The 21579-nt window shown below is 41.9% G+C and overlaps 2 protein-coding genes across 2 annotated transcripts; one reads left to right on the forward strand and one right to left on the reverse strand.

Annotated features, from left to right (window-relative positions):
- The first annotated feature begins 2832 nt into the window (after window positions 1–2832).
- Window positions 2833–15201, forward strand: LOC118664747 (tripartite motif-containing protein 5-like). Its single transcript, XM_036325217.1, has 7 exons — window positions 2833–3312; window positions 6122–6217; window positions 6869–7099; window positions 12603–12625; window positions 13802–13902; window positions 14172–14198; window positions 14459–15201. Exons 1-7 carry the CDS (start codon window positions 2893–2895, stop codon window positions 15073–15075), a joined length of 1515 nt encoding a protein of 504 aa, XP_036181110.1. The 5' UTR covers window positions 2833–2892; the 3' UTR covers window positions 15076–15201.
- A 4172-nt stretch (window positions 15202–19373) lies between these two features.
- LOC118664746 (protein ZBED8-like) lies at window positions 19374–19856 on the reverse strand (the record flags this gene model as incomplete). Its single annotated transcript, XM_036325216.1, has 1 exon — window positions 19374–19856. A coding segment is annotated over exon 1 (483 nt), but the record flags the coding sequence as incomplete, so codon positions are not given.
- Window positions 19857–21579: the final 1723 nt, after the last annotated feature.

A 21579-nucleotide genomic window follows, 5' to 3' on the forward strand; every position in this document is an offset into this window, starting at 1 on the left:
TTTCTTATGAAAAATGAGATTTAAGCATATTAACTGGCATTTGAGGTGTATATGAAATGCTCCTAATCCCAAATGCACTTTCTATATCAGGCTAATTTTGCTATCAAAAATCTGGCCTTGTAATGAAGCTGATCTTCCTTCCACTTTATTATAGCCTCATGAGTTTTCCAGACAACAAAAACAAAAACTTATTAGAAGACTTATCCAATATTACCGTTATAGGAAGAAAGAACCCAGGCTTGATGTTAACCTTTTTTCTCTGTAATCTAATCTAACTTCCAATCCTTTCCTCTTACCTCATCCTATGTCTCACTCATCACCTGCTCTCCATGTCTTTCATCTTCTTGTCCTGAAAGCTATCATCATCTCTCCCCTGAGCAACTGTATGTGCATCCAACTCATCTTTCCAATCCTCCACTGGATCCATAGATTACTCCACACCCAACACTGGTGATTACTTTTGCTCTCAGCTCTAAACGTTACATAATTCACTAAGTGCCATAGGTCACTGCAGGCTCATGTGATTCCAGAGGCCTAGCAGTTTTCTCACACCAGCCACACTGGCATTTTCCATCTCAGACAATGTGGTGCATCTTCAATGAATGGGTCATTTCCTTTACAAAATAAATTTCTTTTCTCTCCCATATGCCTTATTTCCTTCATCTTCCTCAGGTTTCAGTTCAACCCTTAGGTATTTCAGTTTGAATTGCTGGACAACCCTTTATCTGCCCCAATAATTTGATTTCCCAACAACATGCACATCTCTCTAGTAGTGTTTTTCACATCAGCTTGTATATACATATGACTTAATTTACTGTTACTTTCCAGGTTGATGTCAGGGTCACAGTGGCTTAAACTGTCTGTTTAGACTCATTTCTGTGTTTGTGGGTATTAGTTTAGTTGTTAGCATGCAATTCATAGTGATGAAAAATTAGTTGAATGATCTTGCCTAATATTTTGAGATTTCTATTGCAAGATTGATATTTACTTCATCTGTGTTTCTATTTTTTCAGATATGTGACTTGTGTGATCCTATGAGTGCCTTTATGCTATCTTACTCCCCATCATCAATATGCATACAAACCATGAGGCTCCTGTCAATGTCCTTGGCATATTTCCAGGCAAATGTAAAATTTTACTATTTATCCAACAAGACTCCCCAGAACCTTCTAACTTACCTATTTCATCTTTGATGAATCCTGTAAGGTAGGAAGAGGGACCCTGAATACATTAGGATAATTGCAACTCTGTACTGAAAATAAATGGTCTTTGTAAGTCACTCACTAACTTTATGTACATATCTGGTAAAGGGTTTGCTCTTGCCATTTACACAAACACATTGTCACATATTATGTATATGTATGTATGTGTGTGTGTGTGTGTGAGGGGACACTTTGCCTAATATGCAAAGTGTCCCCTCAGGAGTTTGACCAGGACACCGGGAGTTCGATTGCTCGCTATGATGTGCGCTGACCACCAGGAGGTGGCATGGAACAAATGAAAACCCCGGCCGGCAGCCAGCAGCTAGGGAAGGAAGGCCCTGGCCAGCAGCCGGAAGGCCTCGATTGGCCCTGATCACCAGCATGGCTTAGAGACCCTACCCATGCATGAATTTCGTGCACAGGGCCTCTAGTGTCATAGTAATGAGAGAAATTTTTCAAACATACAGCAAATGATGGCAATAGTTCCACTATAAATAAGCAAGTCAGAGCAGGTCTTTCTGATAAAGGAACACGGAAGGAGATTGTTAACTGAAGGATAATAGTGAGTTCTACTGATAACAGGGCAACATTATCTGATGAGACAAGAGCAGGTATAAAAGCCGAGACCCAAATGTTGTTTGGGGATGTGTTTGTCATAGGAAAGAGTAAGCAGGAGAGATGCTGGGACACACAAACATCTTTTCTTTGTAAAAAGACCTCAGGTCATCCTTTGCTTTAGTAAAAGTAAAGGGCAATAACAACCATTGCACTGATAAAAATGAAATTTGTCATGTCAGAGTAAATAAAAGTACTTAAAATTCTTATGTGCCTGGCTGGAATTTCTCAGTGGTTACAGTGTTGGCTGGTGCATGGAAAGGTCAAGGACACTTACAGGGTCGCAGGTTTGATCACCACCCAGATATGGGTACCTGTATCAGACAACCAATTGATGTGTCTCTCTCACATTCAAATCTCTCTCTCTCTCTCTCTCTCTCTCTCTCTCTCTCTCTCTCTCTCTCTCTTGTCCCCTCCCTCCCTTCTACTCTGTTTAAAAATCAATGGCAAAAATATTCTTGAGTGAGGATTAACAAAAATTAAAATAAACTATAATAATAAAAGCGTAATATGGCAGTAGTTACGTCCTTCTAGATATCTTTCCAATGAAGCCGCAGTGGCAGGGACTGAGGCAGAGGCGTTGAGGAACATTGAGCCAGGTAGACAAGTAGTTAGGGGCGATCAGACAGGCAGAGTGGTTAGGGGCAATCAGGCAGGCAGGTGATTGGTTAGGGGTGATGAGGCAGGCAGGCAGAGTGGTTAAGAGTGATCAGGCAGACAAGGAGGTGAGCAGTTAGGAGCTAGCAGTCCCTGATTGTGAGAAGGGTCCCAAATTGCGAGAGGGTGCAGGCCAGGCTGAGGGACGCTCCCCGTGTACAAATTTTGGGCACCGGACCTCTAGTATTGTTATTAATAGCCTTTTTTACCAGGTCACCATGCTCCTTGCCTTGTGTCTCTACCTTTTCTTTTTTTGTCCTTTTAAATCCGTTCTTGCTCCATCCTTCATTTCTACACAATTAGCAACATTTATTCCTACCATTCTTACTCTGTCCCCTTTAATCTTTCCAATCAGGCAGAGGTCGGTGAGCAACAGAAACCTCAGATCAGGAGAGATAGGAGCAGGAGAGCAGCTGCGATGGCTTCAGGAATCCTGGTGAACATAAAGGAGGAGGTAACATGCCCCATCTGCCTGGAGCTCCTAACAGAACCCATGAGCCTGGACTGTGGGCACACATTTTGCCAAGCCTGCATCACTGCAAACAACAGGGACTCCATGATTGGCCAAGGAGAGAGCAGCTGCCCTGTGTGCAGGATCACTTACCAGCCTGAGAACCTGCGTCCCAATCGACATGTGGCCAACATTGTGGAGGTGCTTAGGGAGGTCAAGTTGAGCCCACAGGAGGAGCAAAGGACAGATCTCTGTGTGCGCCATGGAGAGAAACTCCTGCTCTTCTGCCAGGAAGATAAGAAGATCATTTGCTGGCTTTGTGAGCGGTCTCGAGAGCACCGTGGTCACCACACCTTCCTCATGGAGGAGATTGCCCAGGAGTACAAGGTAACAGACCAGGGTGGAGGAAAGACAGGGCAGAAAATAGCACTTGATAGGAAACCTCAACTTTTGTATTTGACTGTAATTTTCTTGCCACCACAGTCCTGAGGCCATCACTCTTCTTCCTATGTTCACCTTACAAGGCCTGAAGGACATTTCTATACATTCCACACGATCAATTACAAATGATGAGCAGACTCTAAAGGAGAGTAGGTATTTTCAGACCTTGTGCTAGTAGGTAGAGGTTTGGTGCACAAGCAAAGCTGTCATCATCTCTTTAGATATGAGGGGTAACTGGGCAGCTGGGTAGATCAAGACCTAAGTTCTTTCCTTACTACAGGATCAGGTATTTTCTTCTAGGCCAAAGAAAATCAATTTCTCTTGACATGGTAATGGTGACTTCTATCATCTGAGTCTTTTTTTTTTTTTAATTAAATCTTCATTGTTCAGATTATTACATTAGTTACTCTTTTTTCCCACCATAACTCCCTTCCACCCAGTTCGCACCCCACCCTCCGCCCTCACTCCCCACCCACTGCCCTCATCCATAGGTGCACGATTATTGTCCAATCTCTTCCCTCACCCCCACACCCCTTCCCCCACACAAGAATAGTCAGTCCATTCCCTTTATATGTCCCTGATTCTATTACAATCACCAGTTCATACTGTTCATCAGATTATTTATTCACTTGATTTTTAGATTCACTTGTTGATAGATGTGTATTTGTTGTTCATAATTTGTATCTTTACCTTTTTCTTCTTCTTCCTCTTCTTAAAGGATACCTTTCAGCATTTCATATAATACTGGTTTGGTGGTGATGAACTCCTTTAGCTTTTTCTTATCTGTGAAGCTCTTTATCTGGCCTTTACTTCTGAATGATAGCTTTGCTGGATAAAGTAGTCTTGGTTGTAAGTTCTTGGTATTCATCACTTTGAATATTTCTTGCCACTCCCTTCTGGCCTGCAAAGTTTCTGTTGAGAAATCAGCTGACAGTCGTATGGGTACTCCCTTGTAGGTAACTGATTTTCTTTCTCTTGCTGCTTTTAGGATTCTCTCTTTGTCTTTTGCTCTTGGCATTTTAATTATGATGTGTCTTGGTGTGTTCCTCTTTCGATTCCTTTTGTTTGGAGTTCTCTGTGCTTCCTGGACTTGTAAGTCTATTTCTTTCACCAGGTAGGGGAAGTTTTCTGTCATTATTTCTTCAAATAGGTTTTCAATATCTTGCTCTCTCTCATCTTCTGGCACCCCTAGAATTCAGATGTTGGTACGCTTGAAGCTGTCCCAGAGGCTCCTTACACTATCTTTGTATTTTTGGATTCTTTTTTTCATTTTGCTTTTCCGGTTGGGTGTTTTTTACTTCTTCGTATTTCAAATCTTTGACTTGATTCTTGCACTCCTCTGGTCTGCTGTTGGGTGTCTGTATAGTATTCTTTATTTCAGTCAGTGTATGCTTAATTTCTAGTTGGTTCTTTATCACAACATTGAGGGTCTCATTAGATTTCTTGAGGATCTCACTACATTTATCGGCGGTCTCACCAGTCTTCTTGAAGATCTCACTACATTTATCGGCGATCTCACCAGTCTTTTCGAGGGCCTTATTAAATTTATCGGCGGCTTCTAGACAGTTCTTTAAAGACCTTAAAAGTGTGGTTTTGAACTCTATATCCAACAGTTTGCTTTCCTCCAATTCTGTTGTTTGTGTCCTGTTTCTTTGTCTCGGCATTTTTTATGCTTTGCTGTGTCGATAGAGTGCCTTTCTGTGCTAAGTGTCCTAATTACCTGAGGTAGACACTCTTGGTGCACCCCCTTGTGGTCTTTGTGCACAGTCTTGTTGTAGTTAAGCCTTGATTGTTGTAGTTATCACTGGGAGGAATTAACCTCCAGGCCAATTGGCTGTGAGAATCAGCTGTGTCTGCAGTGGGAAAACTTCTGTGCTGGAGACACCCCTCTGGAGATAGACTTGCTTTAATGGGGCTTTGGTGCTCACTGAGTCTGCCCCCTGAGTGTGTCTTTTATGGTTCCACAGAGCTGCAAACTGGATGGTCCCACTCTGACCTCTGGGCTTCCTGGCTCCTGGATCTCTAGGGAGGTGCTAATCTAGCCTTTGCCTGAGGCTATCCAGCAAAAGTCTCCCTGCAGGGCTTGGGCTCTGCAGGTCCCAAGGGGTCAACAGGGCGGGGTTAGCAATTATGGCTGCTCTCAGTCTTGCCCTCAGAGGCTCTGCTTCTCAGTGTCCCAGTAATTGCTGCAAGCCCCACTGAGAGAAAGCTGCCCTAGGGTTCTGAGCGATGCCAGACAGTCTCACTTCTCCCATATGAGTCTGGGTCCCTAGAGACTCCCCCGGAACTGGAACTCAGAGCCTAAGACTCCCTCCTGATTGAAAACGACAACCGCACCCTCAGCCGCCAGCCCGCTCCGCATGCACTCCGCACCTTAGTATTTTACTTCAGCACTGCGCCTCCTCTGAGTCTCCGTATGCTTTTCTCTTTCCTCCTAGTTGTAGAACTTCCACTCAGCCAGCCTTCCTGTGGTTCTGGATGATGTCCGTTCCATCTTTTAGTTGTATTTTTGAAGTGGTTGTTAGAGGCAGCAAACTGCGGTGTTTACCTATGCCGCCATCTTGGTTTCTCTTTTCTATATTCTATCATCTGAGTCTTAAAGAACACATAACCACATCAAGTTTCCTTAAAATCACAGGTTCTAATGGTCATTTTACAGTTTCTTTAGAGATGAACCTGATTTCTTCCCATTTAACCTCTCTTCTGATGAGGACAGAGCCCATAGCTTGACCCTAAAGTGATTCTTCTCCCATAGGAAAAGATCCAAGCAGCTTTGGAAAGGCTGAGGGCAGAGCAGAAGGAAGCTGAAAAATTGGATGATAACCTTGAAGAAGAGAGAACTTCCAAGAAGGTAGGAGGAGAGTCTTTCTGGAAATTATCCAAGAATCTGGGCATGACTTTGGGTTTTAGTCACAAGGATCCCCTTCTTTCTTGTTTTCTGACAGTTGATATGTCCAGAGTCATTGATCAGCCATTCTTTATCCTTTCCCTGGTAGAAATAGGGCTGGGAATAAGCATGTCACAAAATAATGCAGATATTTTTAGTTAGTTATTCCCATAGTTAGACTCTCTAGTGAGGATGGTAGTGAATTTTATATTCATTTACCTTTGTGTGTGTGTGTGTGTGTGTGTGTGCCTTAAACTCTTCCAGGGAAGGCAATTGCCAATGGTTCATGGCTCTGTCCCAGGTGCTCAACATAGGCTGAGGGTGGGGTCGGGTGAGGAGTAATGCATGGAGGCATGACTGTCCTGGGCAGCTGTGAGAGCTGAGCCACACCCAGGAGTCCCATTTTGGTTCGGGGTTGGCCTCAATAATGTAGGCATGAGAGCATTATTTTGAATGTGATGGAAATGAAATAATGGGAAAAATCAGCCTCCCCAAGAATTGCTCCTCTGCTTCCATCTCTCTTCCCTCTGAGAACATCCAAATCAAATACTTCCTTTTCTGGCTCCCACTCTGCCTGGTAACCTGAGTCCCTGTCTTTCTTTCTCACTCCTGAAGGATAAAATAGAAAATGACTTGAAAAGTGTCCAGGATTATTTTAAACAACTGAGAGGTATCCTGGCCAGTGAGGAGCAAAAGGAGCAGCAAAGGCTGGAGAAGGAGGCGGCACAGAATCTCGATGACCTGGCTCAGGCAGAGAGTGAGCTGGCCCAGCAGAAGAAGTTGTTGAGAGATCTTATCTCAAATCTGGAGCATCTGTTGCAGGGGTCAACAGTAGAGTTGCTGCAGGTAAGACTTAGAAATAAGCCCCAGCATCTGAACTTAAGGAAAATTAAGACTAAGTTTCCTTCTCTGCTGTGTGGCTGTTGTTTGTGGTGTTGAGACTGAGGTTCCATTGGTCTTGCAGTGACCCTCCCCTGTATCTATTTCAGAAGTTATTGAAATTGTTGAATGCATGAACAACAGGGAAAAATCTGGTTCTTATTAATGTATCAATTAAAGTACAAAATTGACTGTGAAGAGAAGATTCCTTGTATTCTGTAGGCACCTGTGTCAGTGATCTAGCCTAAAACTTTACTCAGGTATCTCTTGAGGATACAAGAGTTGTTGTTTTTCTTTTTAGAATAAGTCGAAATTTTTTTGTTCCTTCTGAATTTCCTGAATAAACAATTGTGAAGGGTTGGCATTATTTAATTTTTAATTTTCCGTACATTTACCATTGGAACCATTTCAATCTGGGCCTTTATGTTAATGGAAAAGTTTAAAATATTTTTTTTACTTGTATTAGGTTTTCTCAGGTTTTTTATATTTCTTGAGTCAGTTCTCGGTAATGTACATCTTTGTAGAAATTTTTCCCTTTTAAGTTGTCAGATTCATAAACATGATATTAGTCATTATTTCTTAGAATATTTTTCATTTCTACAATATTAACAGTAATGGCTCCTCTTTTATTTCTGATTTTGTGATTACTTTTGGTCAAGTAAGTTATAATTTGTCAGGGTCATTGACATTTTTTGGTTTGTTTGTTTGATTTTAATATATATTTATTGATTTTAGAGAAAAAGGCAGAAGGTGAGAGAGATAGAAATATCCATGATAAGAGAGAATCATTGATCTGCTGCCTCCTGCATGCCCCCTACTGGAGATCGAGCCAACAACTGGGGCATGTACCCTTGACTGGAATCGAACCCAGGACCCTTCAGTCTGCAGGGCAACGCTCTATCTTGTGAGCCAAACTAGCCAGGGCTCATTGATATTTTTTAATAATAAATTTTACTGTGTTATTATTTATTTATTTATTTATTTATTTATTTATTTATTATTTGTATTTAACCTTTCTATATCACAGGTTTCTACTCTCACTTACATAGTTTCCTTTGTGTGTGTGTATGTAAATACACTTTCATATATGAGAGTGTGTATGTGTTTGTGTGTGTACATTGTATTTAATTCATTGTTCTTTTTTCAGTATCTTAAAGTGAGAATTTCTTGGTTTTTTTTTTAATCCTCATCCTAAGATATTTTTTCCATTTATTAGAGAGAGTAAAAGGAGTGAGGTAGGGGAGGAGGTGGGGGGGAGAGGGAGAGAGAGAGAAACATCATGTGAGGGAGACAGATTCATTGGTTGCCTCGGGCACGCACCTCAAAGGAGGCCAGGGATCAAACCTGCAACACAGGTACATGCCCTTCACCAGAAATTGAACGTGGGAGTGTTTTATCCTGGAGCCAACACTCTCACTACTGAGCTACACCAGCCAAGGCTTAAAGTAGGAATTTTGACCACTGATTGACAGTCTTTTCTCTTATAGTTTTTAATGTTATAAATGCATTGTTTTAGCTGTATTCCATACATTTTTAGTGAGAGAGGTAGAAACATCAATGATGAGAGGCAATCATTGATTGGCTGTCTCTAGCACGCCCCCTAATGGAGATGGAGTCTGCAACCATGGTGTGTGCTTGACTGGGAACTGAACCTCAACCTCCTGGTTCATAGGTCAGCCCTCAAGCACTGAGCCCCACATGCTGGGCCTTTTATTATGAATCAATTTAACTTTTTTCAGATTTTCTTTGTTATTTTTATCTTAACCCTTGAAATATTTGAAATGGTGCTGTTTAATGTATAAACACTTGGTGATTGTTTCACTTTTCCTTCTGTTGTGTATCTTAAATTTAATTCATCTTTAATCAGAAAGCATATATTTCATTATTTCAATCTTTTAGATGTATTGACATTTGCTTTATTGACTAAAATATTATTTCAGAATGTGAAGTGTATATTGATTGGATGAAAGGGTGTTTAGTTGTCAGGTGGAGCTGGTTGACAATGTTGGTCATGTCTTCTACATCATGATGATTTTCTAATTTACATTTTTGCTTTTTATTTTCTCCTTTTCTTAAGTCTCTTTAACCTTCCTTATAATACTGATTTGGTGGTGATTATCTCCTTGAGCTTTTTCTTATCTAGGAAGCTCTTTATTTCACCTTCAATCTACATTAATAAAAGAAAAACATGGTAATTGACGTACGACCGCTACCCTTTTCATTGGCTAATCAGCGAGATATGCAAATTAACTGTCAGCCAAGATGGCGGCCAGCAGCCAGGCAGCTTGAAACTAACATGAGGCTTGCTTGCCTCAGTGACGGAGGAAACCAGCGTTCAGCGCCTGCGGCTGCAGGCCTCTAAGCCTGCAGTTTCAAACATTGTAACAAATACCACCGGACTTCAGCCAGCAGGATTGAAACATTGTATGCAAAGGCCAGAAACCTACTTTCAGCAGCAGAGGCCTAAGAGCTGGAGCCAAGCCTCAAGCTAAAGCTGCCCCAGAATAAAAAAAAAAAAAAAAAAAGGAAAAAGGGAGCGGTTGGGAGCTTCAGTCACCCCCAGCCTGAAAACAGCCCTCAGCCCCTCACCCAGACTGGCCAGGCACCCCAGTGGGGACCCCCACCCTGAAGGGTGTGTGACCAGCTGCAAACAGCCATCATTCCCTCACCCAGGCTGGCCAGGCACCCCAGTGGGGACCCCCACCCTGATCCAGGACACCCTTCAGGGCAAACCAGCCAGCCCCCACCTGTGCACCAGGCCTCTATTCTATATAGTAAAAGGGTAATATGCCTCCCAGCACCGGGATCAGCGGAGCCGTGAGGCCTCCCGGCACCGGGATCAGCATGACAGGGGGCAGCGCCCAAACTCCCTGATCGCCCTACAGCTCTGTGTGTGACAGTGTGCGGCGCCCCAACCCTTCCCCCCCCCCCCAACGGGCCCTCCTCTGTGTGTGACGGGGTAGAGCCATAGCCTCCCCATTGGCCCTGCCCTGAGTGTGAGAGTGGCGGCGCCCCAAGCTTCTGATCGGCCCTGCTCTGTGGGTGATAGAGGGTGGTGCCCCAACGCCACCCCCCGCCGCCCCCCCCACGGGCCCTGCTCTGTGTGTGACGGGGTAGAGCCATAACCTCCCCATCAGCCCTGCCCTGAGTGTGACAGTGGTGGCGCCCCAACCCCCTGATTAGCTCTGCTCTGTGGGTGATAGAGGGCAGCGCCCCAACCCGCTGATCTGCCATGCTCTGTGTGTGACAGGGCGTGGCGCCGCAACCTCCCCATTGACCCTGCCTTGAGTGTGACAGGGGGCGGTGCCCCAACTCCCCTATCGGCTCTACTCTCTGAGTGACAGGGGGGAGCTCCTCAACCCCCTGATCGGTCCTGCTCTGTGCATGATGGTACGGAGCCCCAACCCCCTGATGGGCCCTGCTGTGTGCGTGACAGGGGGCAGCGCCCCGAACCCCTGATTGGCCCTGCTCTGTGCATGACAGGGGGCAGTGCCCCAACCCCCCAATTGGCCCTACCCTGAGCGTGACTGAGGGTGGCATCGCAACCTCCCATTCCGCCCTGCTCTGTGCATGACAGGGGGCGGCACCCCAACTTCCCAATTGGCCCTGCTCTGAGCCCAACCAGGGGCTGCACCTAGGGATTGGGCCTGCCCTCTGCCACCCGGGAGCGGGCCTAAGCCAGCAGGTCGTTATCTCCTGAGGGGTCCCAGACTGCGAGAGGGCACAGGCCGGGCTGAGGGACACCCCCTCCTCTCCAAGTGCACAAATTTTTGTGCACCGGGCCTCTAGTTCTAAATAATAGCCTTGCTGGGTAGAATAATCTAGGTTGTAGGTCTTTGCTTTCCATCACTTTCAATATTTCATGCCACTCCCTTCTGGCCTACAAAGTTTGAGTTGAGGAATTAGTTAGGATTCTGAGGGATCCCCCTTATAGATAACTAACTGCTTTTCTCGTGCCACTTTTGAGATTCATTTTCTTGGTATTTTTCATTTCTCACGGTATTTTTTATGCTTTGTATCTCCTATGTATGTTTCTTCTGTCTTTGTTGAAGTTGTCAGGCAGGTAATCTATTCTTTCCCTAAGTTCATTGAGCATCCTTATAACCAGTGTTTAGAATTCTGCATTTGATAGATTGTTTGCCTCCATTATGTTTACTTATTTTTCTGAAATTTTGTCCTAATCTTTCATCTGGGACATGTTTTTTTGTCTCCTCATTCGGCTGCCTTCCTATGTTTATTTCTATGTGTTTGGTATATCTGCCACATCTCCCAGCCTTGGCAGAGTGTCCTTATGTAGCAGGCTTCCCTTGGGCCCCAGTGATGCAGTTTCTGTGTTCATCTGAACCAGGTTCTCTAGGGGTGTCTAATGTTTGGGTTGTGCGTGCTTTCTTGTTATAGTTGAGCCTTGATTGCCTTTGGCACATCAGTGTGTGGGACTGTCCCTCGGGCTGAGTTGGGGTCCCATTTCATAATCTACACCTGTGGGTGTGATGCCAGCCAGTTTCATTTTGCCCCTTCTACCAGCCTTGTGGTGATTTTAAAAATAAATATGTGTTGATTAATTTTAGAGAGAAAGAAAGGGAGAGAGAGAAACTTTGATGATAAATAAGATTAGATGACTGAAAATACTTAAGAATATGGAATGAGCTGTCTTGTTAGTGCCTGAAATGCAGTAAATATTATAGCTTTAGAATAGTGACCAAGTGGATATTGGTAACATGGACAAAGGTGTATAAAAGAGGATGAAATTTCTTTGTTGAAAAGTAAGTTACATAGCAAATATCCTAAGTTACTGGTTTCTGTGGCTTTTTTACTAAGCATTATAATAACCTGCATTTAAAAGACAAAACTGAGTAATATTAAAGACTTGGAAATAAATTATAAATATATATGTTTTGAATTTTAAGGTGTGAATAAGATCAATTATAGATAGTGGGTGAAAAAATAAGAGACATTTGAGAAATGCCTACATTAATACACTTGTTTGCTTGTACTTTCAGCAGAAGCCATGTGAATTTTTGAGGAAACTATAACTACTCATCTTTGTTTCTACAAATTATGGCAAAATGCCTGACAAGTAGTAGTACACCACTTTACATTTGTGTTGAATAAATGAACAAACCATGAAATATTCAGATCATCTCTTGAGGAGTCTTATGAACATGGGAATACATCAGGGGCCTCATATTTTTCTCATAAATATGTCTCATCTCCAGGTACTGAAAGCTCAAGCTGTGTTGGCACAATGGTCAAAGCTATTTCTATATTTTAGGGACACATACAACTATAGATGAATATTCCAAAATGATTGACCCGGGTCTTGTCTCTATTATTTTGCTCTCACATTAAGACCATCTCTATACCCATCAGATCAGGGGTGGTAGGGTTGGGGAGTGGGAAGATGTGTTGAAGCTTTGTTAGTGAAAAGAGCTTATTACTTCATGACTTATATTTTCTCTTTCCTCCCTAGGATGTGAAAGACACTATGGAAAGGTATGTGTAAAAGATCAGAGATGGTCTTTTTGTGCTGTAAAAAGTAGTTTAAAGCCATTAAAGTTAGAATAAAATATTGCTCAGGGCAGACAAATTTAGATGTAGTTTTATCTTAAATTTCTGTTCACACATGGTTTGTGTATTCCATATCTATTGAGGATGAACCAGCTTTTATTTAGGCAATTTACTTGGGAGGAGTTGCAGAGTATGGATCAGTAGCAATTAAACATCAGATGTTTCAGTATCAGACCCATCTGACTTCATAAATATTATGCACTCTTCATGCCTGTATCTAACTCAGATTTCCACATTTCATAGGTAATGTATTCACTGTGGGAATGTCATGTCTTCTTTACCTCAGAGGCACCCAGAATTTGAGACAACTCCTTTATATTTAAATGTCTTCTCTGGGAATAGAAGATATGGTTCCTTTTATTTTCTAAAAGCCAACTTGAATATCAAGGAATATTTTGACCTTGGGGAAAACCATTGCTCCATCTTGTACTATATTTTAAAGTTAGAATGGAAGAACATCATCTTTGTATCTAAATCTGAACACCTACTTGGCCGCACTAATCTCTTCCAAGTACATGAAATTCAGACCAATATTAGTATCATATTTACAATGTCTTCTTTTCCAAGGGTTACATTTTTTCCCAGAAGACTGAAATCGCAGATGTAGTTCTGGAGGCCACCCTACAGGGCAGTGGAACTTAAAGATGTTCAGCCTCCCCAGACAATATTCCCACACTTGACATATCTCAAACATAAGCAGCCATGTTCACTTTCTTTTCATATTGCTGGGAGACTACATCCATGTCATGACATTTCCTTATGCTAATTTATTTCACGGTACGAAATTTTGCATTTTAAAGAAATGCACTATGGCACATAATTTCATATGATTTTTAGGAGTTAGAAAGGGAGAGGATAGTTATCACTGTGAAAGGAATAAACTATTCTGAGAGGTCAGACCCTTTCCAAGGGCAGACAGCAGTCAACTGAGAAAGTGGATTGAGCACATTTCTTCTGGTGCCAAGGTCAGAAGTCTAGTCTGTCCTTTCTCAGGGGTCCAGGAATGGGGGCTCAAGTACTCCTTGGGGTGAGTAGATAAAAATCAATGGTTTTGAAGAGACAAAAATTCAGAGGTGTGTGGATCCATTTTGTCATCACTAGGAGTAAGACCTTCACTGTGAAGAAGCCAAGAACTCTCCCCACGAAGCAAAGGACAGTGTTTCAAGCTCCTGACCTGAGAGGGGTGCTGGAAGCCTTTACTGGTGAGGAATGCTAGAGCAATGGATGGCTGTGAGATTTTTGTTATGGGTTGAAGGTCAGGTTTTAAGTGTAGATAGAGGAGACAAAGGAAGACAGATATTATATGCTGTTGACTTATGCAATGGGGAGTGGTCAGCTGTCTTGTTCACCTCTCATTCTTCCATGTACTACTATACATAGACCCCAGTCTTTTTCTGATTTGGAGAGAAATCAGATGTTAATGTAGAATCTTTTGCCTATACTTAATGTTATGGATTTTTTCTAATTTCAGAACTGACAGATGTGCGACGCTCCTGGGGTAAGGAGAAATCACAATATCATGAAGCCACCTTGTCCTTGTCTTTTAGTATTTGTCATTTCCTACTAGGTCTCATGTATAAATCCATATTTTCCCTCCCACCACACACATACATATTATATTTCTGCAGTGTGTACTGCTCTTGAAGAACCAAATCAAATTCTTCCCATTTCCCACTCATTTTATTCTCAACACCTCTCTGACAATGTCAAAAATAAAGGTACATCATATTCCTGACCAACCCTACAATTTTTCTACAGTACACGTGACCCTGGATCCTCCCACGGATAAATCAGATATTGTCATTTCTGCAGATAGGAGACAAGTGAAACCTGCCTTTTATTTGAGAACACATTATTTGTATCAGAAAGGTTATTATGAGGATTATGGTGTCCTGGGGTCACCTCCTATCACATCAGGAAAACATTACTGGGAGGCAGATGTGTCAGATAAATATGCCTGGGTTTTGGGGATGTATTGTGAAAAATGTCCTGACTCCAATATGATGGATTTTGTAAAACAAGACAAAAAACATATTATCGTAAAACACGGTAAAAAACATCTGCATGTTTGCTCTAAATATCAACCTAAATATGGCTACTGGGTTATAGGGCTACAGAACCACTCTGAATATAAGGCTTTTGTGGATTCTGCCTCCTGTGACTCCACGACCTTAACCCTGTACCTGGGTGTTCCTCCCCGTCGTGTTGGGGTTTTCCTAGACTATGATGCTGGCACTGTCTCATTTTTTAATGTCACTAACCATGGGCTTCTCATATATAAATTCACTTCATGTTCCTTTTCTCAGAAAATGTTTCCGTATTTCAATCCTATGAAATGCACTGCCCCCATGACACTGTGTTCTCCAGGCTCTTAAACCTCTTACACCCTCACCCACTTCTCTGGAGTGTCTCTTGCCTTGGGTGCATCTAATGAGTTGAGCTTAACATTCTCACCATCTTTTCCATTCTCTCTCTTTTTTTTTTCAATTTGAACACCCTTCATTCATCAATCAGAGATCCTGGGGGGGATGTCTGTCTGCTGGCTAAGCTGGCAGTCAAACATCCTGCTTGCAGTCCGGGGCTCTCTCAGTCCAGGACCCCTCACTCCTTCCTGCCCTCCTGTAGCGGAGGCAGGAGAGATTCCCACTGACGCTGCGCTCACCAGCTCCGAGCCCAGCTTCTGGCTGAGCAGAACTCCCCCTGTGGGAGTGCACTGACCACCAGGGGGCAGCTCCTACTTTGAGCTTCTGCCCCTTGGTGGTCAGTGTGCATCATAGTGACTGGGTGTTCTGCCACTCAGTCGATTTGCATATTATGCTTTTATTATATAGGACTAGAGGCCCACTGCAGGAAGATTCCTGCAAGAAGAGGGCTTTGCTCCCACCTCTGCCACCTTGGCTCCCTCCTGCCTCCTGCTGCCTCCCACCACTGCCTCCTGTGGCCTCCCGCCGCCTCCTGCCGTTTCCTGCCACCGCCTGCAGCCCACTGCCCACCACCGCCTGCAGCCGCCGCCTCCCACTACCTTCCACATCCTCCCTCTGCCATCACTGCCTCCTGCAGCCTCCTGCCGCCTCCCACCGTTTCCCTGCTGCAGCAGCAGCCTGCTGCCCACTGCCCAATGCCACCCACCACCACCGCTTCCAAAGTCTCATGTTTCAGATCCCAGATATCTCTGTGCTGCTGTCTAGAGTCCTCCAGCTCTGCCAGTGATAAACAAGACTGTGTATGAATGTGTGTGTATGACTGAAAATTTTATTATAAGTCTGGTGTTACTGCATATTAGCCTTGATCAAGTAATCTGGATTATACATACTTAGTTTCACATTTGTGAAATTATATGAAATTTACCTGATGTATTATTGTGAAAATTAAACCAAGGAATATTTTCAATAATTTATTTCATGGTTAGCACATAATTAGTCATCATGTCTGGTGTTGATTCATTTTTATTTGCCTCACTGTGACTGAAATAAATGATTTTAAGAATATATATTAGTTTTCTTTCAACTTTATTATTCTTGCTTTGATTTAAGAAATAAAAACAACTTGATGAAAGAATTGTGAAATCTCATGAACAAAATAATCTGATGAACAAAATGGAACCAGAAACAAGTAACAGACTGGCTGGTACCTGAGGAGAGGTGGGTGAGGGGTGACTGGATAAAGAAGGTAAGGGTGTTAGCTAAAGAACAGATATGTATACCCCATGGGCATGGACAATAGGCTTGTGAAGGCCAAGGGACAAAGTCAACATTAAAAATTTTTAATGAAAAAATGTTATTATTCACAAAAATGATGTAAGTGTAAAAAGAACAATTGTGGGATTTCTTAACAGTGTTTTGTTACCTATTTCAGCCTGACTTTTTCAGTGAGGTGCAAGTTTGCAGGAACAAGAGAAAAGCCAGTTCTCCTCCAAAGAGATAGCAGGGGCAAGATTTCTACAATGGATATTCCCACCATCCCCTTGTCTTTTGGAATTTTTATTCCCAAATCTGTCCCCAAAGAAGTAAAAGTTAAAATTAATTAATTAATTAACTGAATGGGCTCTCTTGTCAATTATTATCTGTTCTCATCTCTGCATGGCCACGGGGATGTCTAAATTCCTCACTTTGGATTATCTTTGATGTAACAAGGGATTGCAAGGTGGATATTATAGTGTGTGTGTGTGTGTGTGTGTGTGTGTGTGTGACCTCTGCCTTCCTTTTGTTCCATTGCTATGATGCCTGGGGCTATTACTTACTTGCAATACTCTTCAATTATTGACAAATCAACTCCAGGACTTTCCAGTTACTGGAATCCCAGTCCTCCAATTCAGGATGAAGTCTCTAGTTACAAGGAAGACAAGACCTGAATGTTCAGATACAACATTGTTGAGGCCCTTATCATCACTGTCAAGACTGCTCAAACACACACACACAAACACACACACACACACACACACACACACACACACACACACACACACTCGGGAGGAATACTTTTGTTTTCAATTGTTTTCTCCCTTTTGGCCTCACTCTTTCCAGTGGGCTGACAGACTAGGGCAGTCCCCAGGACAGAAGACAAGTCTGTTCTTCTTCCCCTTTCCGAGTGAAAGGGCGGGGAGTTGAATCTGCGTGAATGTTCATGCAGGCCTTGGTGGGATCCCAATCCAGTCTTCTGAAACAGAAAATTTCTTGCTCTTGAGGAAGTAGTATACGCAGATTTACTGGTCTTTAGGTTCAATGTATATTTTGCCATAATAAACAGCCAGGTTTTTTTTTTTTTTCCAAGTATTTGTCCCACTTTCCATTCTCAGTGGATAAAAGAGAACAGGATGATTTGGGGTCTGGTGGTAAATGCGGAGATATACAGCAGAGTTATTTTTGGTATATTTGATCTACAAATTTTCTGACAATTGAAGGGGAGGGGAGGGCTCCACACTTGCAGTGTGTTTATGTGGCGTGCCCATGGATAGCTTAGGACAGTGGTCGGCAAACTCATTAATGTCAACAGAGCCAAATATCAACAGTACAGTGATTGAAATTTGAGAGCCAAATTTTTTAAACTTAAACTATATAGGTAGGTACATTGTTATTAACTTAGTTGGGCTACTCCTAAGCTGGCCTTTGCTAAAAACGTCCTCAATCTGATTGAGGTACGTTCACTGAGGTCGACCCCTTCCAACTCTCCCATCCACACTGGTCTTGTATACTTGTTTCGTCTATCTCCTTTCGTTCATCTTCTCTATATGTCCAAACCATCTTAACATAGCCTTCTCAATCCTCGACACTACATCTTCTTTCACTCCACAACGTTCCCTAAAATTAACTTAATAAACTTTACTTAAAGTTTTAAGTCTTAGTTAAACTATAGGTACTTTGAATTAATCTTGATATCATACTTAATGACCTTATTATTTATTGATAAATTTAACTTCCTTACAATTTACCTTACAATATCCATAAAATTAAATCATGACAATGACTGACAAACACTAATGTGAACAATGGCCTTGCATCTCCTTGGAAAGTTTGGGTAAGTCAGGTTTCTATGTTGTTTTTATTTTAGGCGCGATTCCAGGTTCTCATCAATAAGACGACTTCTCAATTTATTCTTGATAAGGTTCATGCTTGAAAATGATTGTTCATATAAATATGTAGACCCGAATATGGAAAGAACAGCAAACGCTAGTTTTTTCAGTTGATTATATGACTCAGGAATACTATTCCAGGAGTTAAAAATCAACATATCTACCTTCTCCAGGTTTTTCAAAGCAGACCACTTGTGCTGTGAACTAAGTTCACATCTGTTTTCCTCCAACATTTCTATATCAGCGCAAAGACGTTTAAATTTCGAGCTCCACAGTTCTTTGTTTTTTAAATCCAGCAATTGCATTTCAAAGTTGCCAATGTCAATATTAAAGGGAGAAAAATTTAATTCTGTTACAGTAGCATTGAGAGGTTTTTTTAACAAAGGCCAACGTCGCTTTGCTGTTTCTGAATTCCTGAAACCTGTTGAGAAAAGCTTCCCTCATATTTAAAAGTGTTGTTTTGAAATAACAAATGTCAATATCAGAATTATTTTTTTGGCGATGTTTCAACAGGCTTGGAAAGTGAATCAAAGTTTCTCTTTCAAAATCTTGAGCAAAAAGAGATAATTTGTTTTCGAATGAAATAACTTCTTCTAACATCAAAAAAACAAACTGAGTTTTCTTTCCCCTGTAGCTTAAGATTAAGCTGATTTAGATGAGACATAACATCCATCATGAAATAAAATTTTTGGATCCACTGATCGTTCGTTAGTTCTGGATAGTGAACACCCTTCTCAAGGAGAAATGCTTTAATTTCTGTTAATAAGGAAGCGAAACGTTTCGAAACGTTTCCTCTTGATAACCAACGTACCTTGTTATGCAGCAGAAGATGTGCGTACTCACTCTCCATTTCAACTAAAAATTCTTTAGCCCTAACCGGTTTGGCTCAGTGGATAGAGCATTGACTTGCGGACTCAAGGGTCCCAAGTTTGATTCCAGTCAAGGGCATGCACCTTGGTTTCGGGCACATCCCCAGTGGGGAGTGTGCAGGAGACACCTGATCAATGTTTCTCTCTCATCAATGTTTTTAACTCTCTATCTCTCTCCCTTCCTTTCTGTAAAAAAATCAATAAAATATATTTAAAAAAATTAAAATAATAATAATTCTTTAAATTGGCGATGATTAAGAGCTTTAACTCTAATGGAGTTGATAATCTTAATCACCAATTCCATAACTTTGCAAATTTCTTCTGGAAATGTCTGCGCACAAAGCGCTTCTTGATGAATGATGCAATGGTAAGTAAATATGTTGTGATTAATTTTTTCTTTCAAAATAGCAACAAACCCGTTTCTTACGCTAATCATATTTTTCGACCCATCTGTTGAAACTGAGACAATTTTATCGAGTGGAATATGATGCTTTTCAATGCACTCAATTACAGCATTTGTTATATCCTCTCCACGTGTTTGACCTTTGAGTGGCAATAATCCTAAAAGTTCTTCTTTAGGACCTATAGATGAAATAAATCGTACAAAAAGTGAAATTTGCACTGTATCATTTATGTCACAAGACTTGTCAACTGCTATTGATAACGCTGAAACCAATTTAAGATCTTCGACTTGCTGGTTGGGTATATTTGAAGACATTTTGACTGTTCTATCTTTCACTGTTTTAGCAGGCAATGGTAACTCTTTAATTTTTTTTAGAATATCTGCTTTGTTCTTAAAATCCCGAAATAGCTCTTCATATGCATTTATAAAACAACTTTTTATGTATTCGCTATCTGTATATGGTTTTCCTCTCTTAGCAATCGCTTGACTAACCACAAAACTTGCAATATTAACATTGTTGGAAGATTGCATCCAGTAATTAAATACAGAACTTGATTTTTCTTGACTCTTCTGAAGTTCCTCAACGGCTTTCTTCCTTACATCATCGACAGTATATTTAGTACTAAATGGCACGTCTTTATTTGTAAAGTGTCTCTCCAAATTTGATTCCTTATTATGCGCCAACTTTTCCTGCCAAATAAGAAAGGTCGGAAGGCCATTTAAGTTTTGAATAAACACGAAAGTCTCTGTCCATTCAACTGTAAATTCACCGTTTTTGTCTTCTGTTTTTCTTTGCTTCTTCTTTGTAGCCATGTCAAACAGGCCACGTAAAAAAACGTTTCATTTTATAATAATAAAGCCACCAACACAAAATAATTATAATTCTTAAATTGATGACAAAAATACCTGTAGGATTTGCAGCTGGTTGGAAAAATACAGGTAACTTTATGCTTCGAGTAGGTGCTTTTGTCACCTGCTTAGGATTTGCGGAGGCGACTAGCACTAACCACTGCACAATGAGACTGCAGACTGCCTGGCTCACTCAACTGGTGCATGAATCGCGCCCACCTCCCCCGTGCTGCTTATCCCACGGCCCGCCTGCGCTGCGTCTCCTGTCACCGGACTGACCAGCAACCCCCACTTCTTCTAACGCCACTTCTTCAAAATAGACTCGCCCAGGCCGAAAACCAACTTCTGCGCAATAAAATATATTAAAATATATATATTATTATATATTAATATATTAAAAAATATATATATTATTGATTTTTTACAGAGGAGGGGGAGAGGGACAGAGAGTTAGAAACATCGATGAGAGAGAAACATCCATCAGCTGCCTCCTGCACACCGCCTACTGGGGATGTGTCCGCAACCAAGGTACATGCCCTTGACCAGAATCGAACCTGGGACCCTTGAGTCCACAGGCTGATGCTCTATCCACTGAGCCAAACCGGTTAGGGCAATAAAATATATTAAAAAAAAAAAAAAAAGAGAACAGCATGATTTGGGGTCTGGTGGTAAATGCAGAGATATACAGTAGAGTAATTTTTGGTGAGGTCTACATTTAATCTACAAAACATGTTGAGAGTTGAAGGGGAGTGGAGGGCTGAACACATGCAGTGTTTTTATGTGGCGTGCACATGGACAGGATAGGATGTGTGCCTCCCACAATCCCATCCTATTTAATAATAGACAGACATGGTAATTAACCATACCTCCGCTATGCTTCCCATTGGCTAATCAGGGTGATATGCAAATTAACTGCCAACAAAGATGGCGGCTGGCAGCCATGGAGCTGAAGCAAACAGGAGGCTTGCTTGCTCCAGTGATGAAGGAAGCCAAGGTTCCCCGTCTGCCACGGCACGCTCTGAGCTCTGAAAGCAATAGTTTCAATTATAGAAGCTAAACAAACCCAGATACCTGCTTTCAGCCAGCTGGCCTCGGAGCTGGAGCCGCAAGAAAATTTCAATTATAGAAGGTAAATAAATCCCAGAATAAAAAAAAGAAAAAAAAGAAGAGACTGGGAGCTTCAGTTGCA

The sequence above is a fragment of the Myotis myotis genome, unplaced genomic scaffold (assembly GCF_014108235.1).
Source record: "Myotis myotis isolate mMyoMyo1 unplaced genomic scaffold, mMyoMyo1.p scaffold_m19_p_10, whole genome shotgun sequence".
NCBI classification, from domain to species: domain Eukaryota; kingdom Metazoa; phylum Chordata; class Mammalia; order Chiroptera; family Vespertilionidae; genus Myotis; species Myotis myotis.

Bases quoted from the DNA above. Each gene is read 5' to 3' on its own strand.
- LOC118664747 (XM_036325217.1), top strand. From the start codon at position 2,893: ATGGCTTCAGGAATCCTGGTGAACATAAAGGAGGAGGTAACATGCCCC. The intron at 6,218-6,868 runs GTAGGAGGAGAG...TCACTCCTGAAG, and splicing joins AAGAGAGAACTTCCAAGAAG to GATAAAATAGAAAATGACTT. The intron at 14,199-14,458 runs GTAAGGAGAAAT...ATTTTTCTACAG, and splicing joins AGATGTGCGACGCTCCTGGG to TACACGTGACCCTGGATCCT.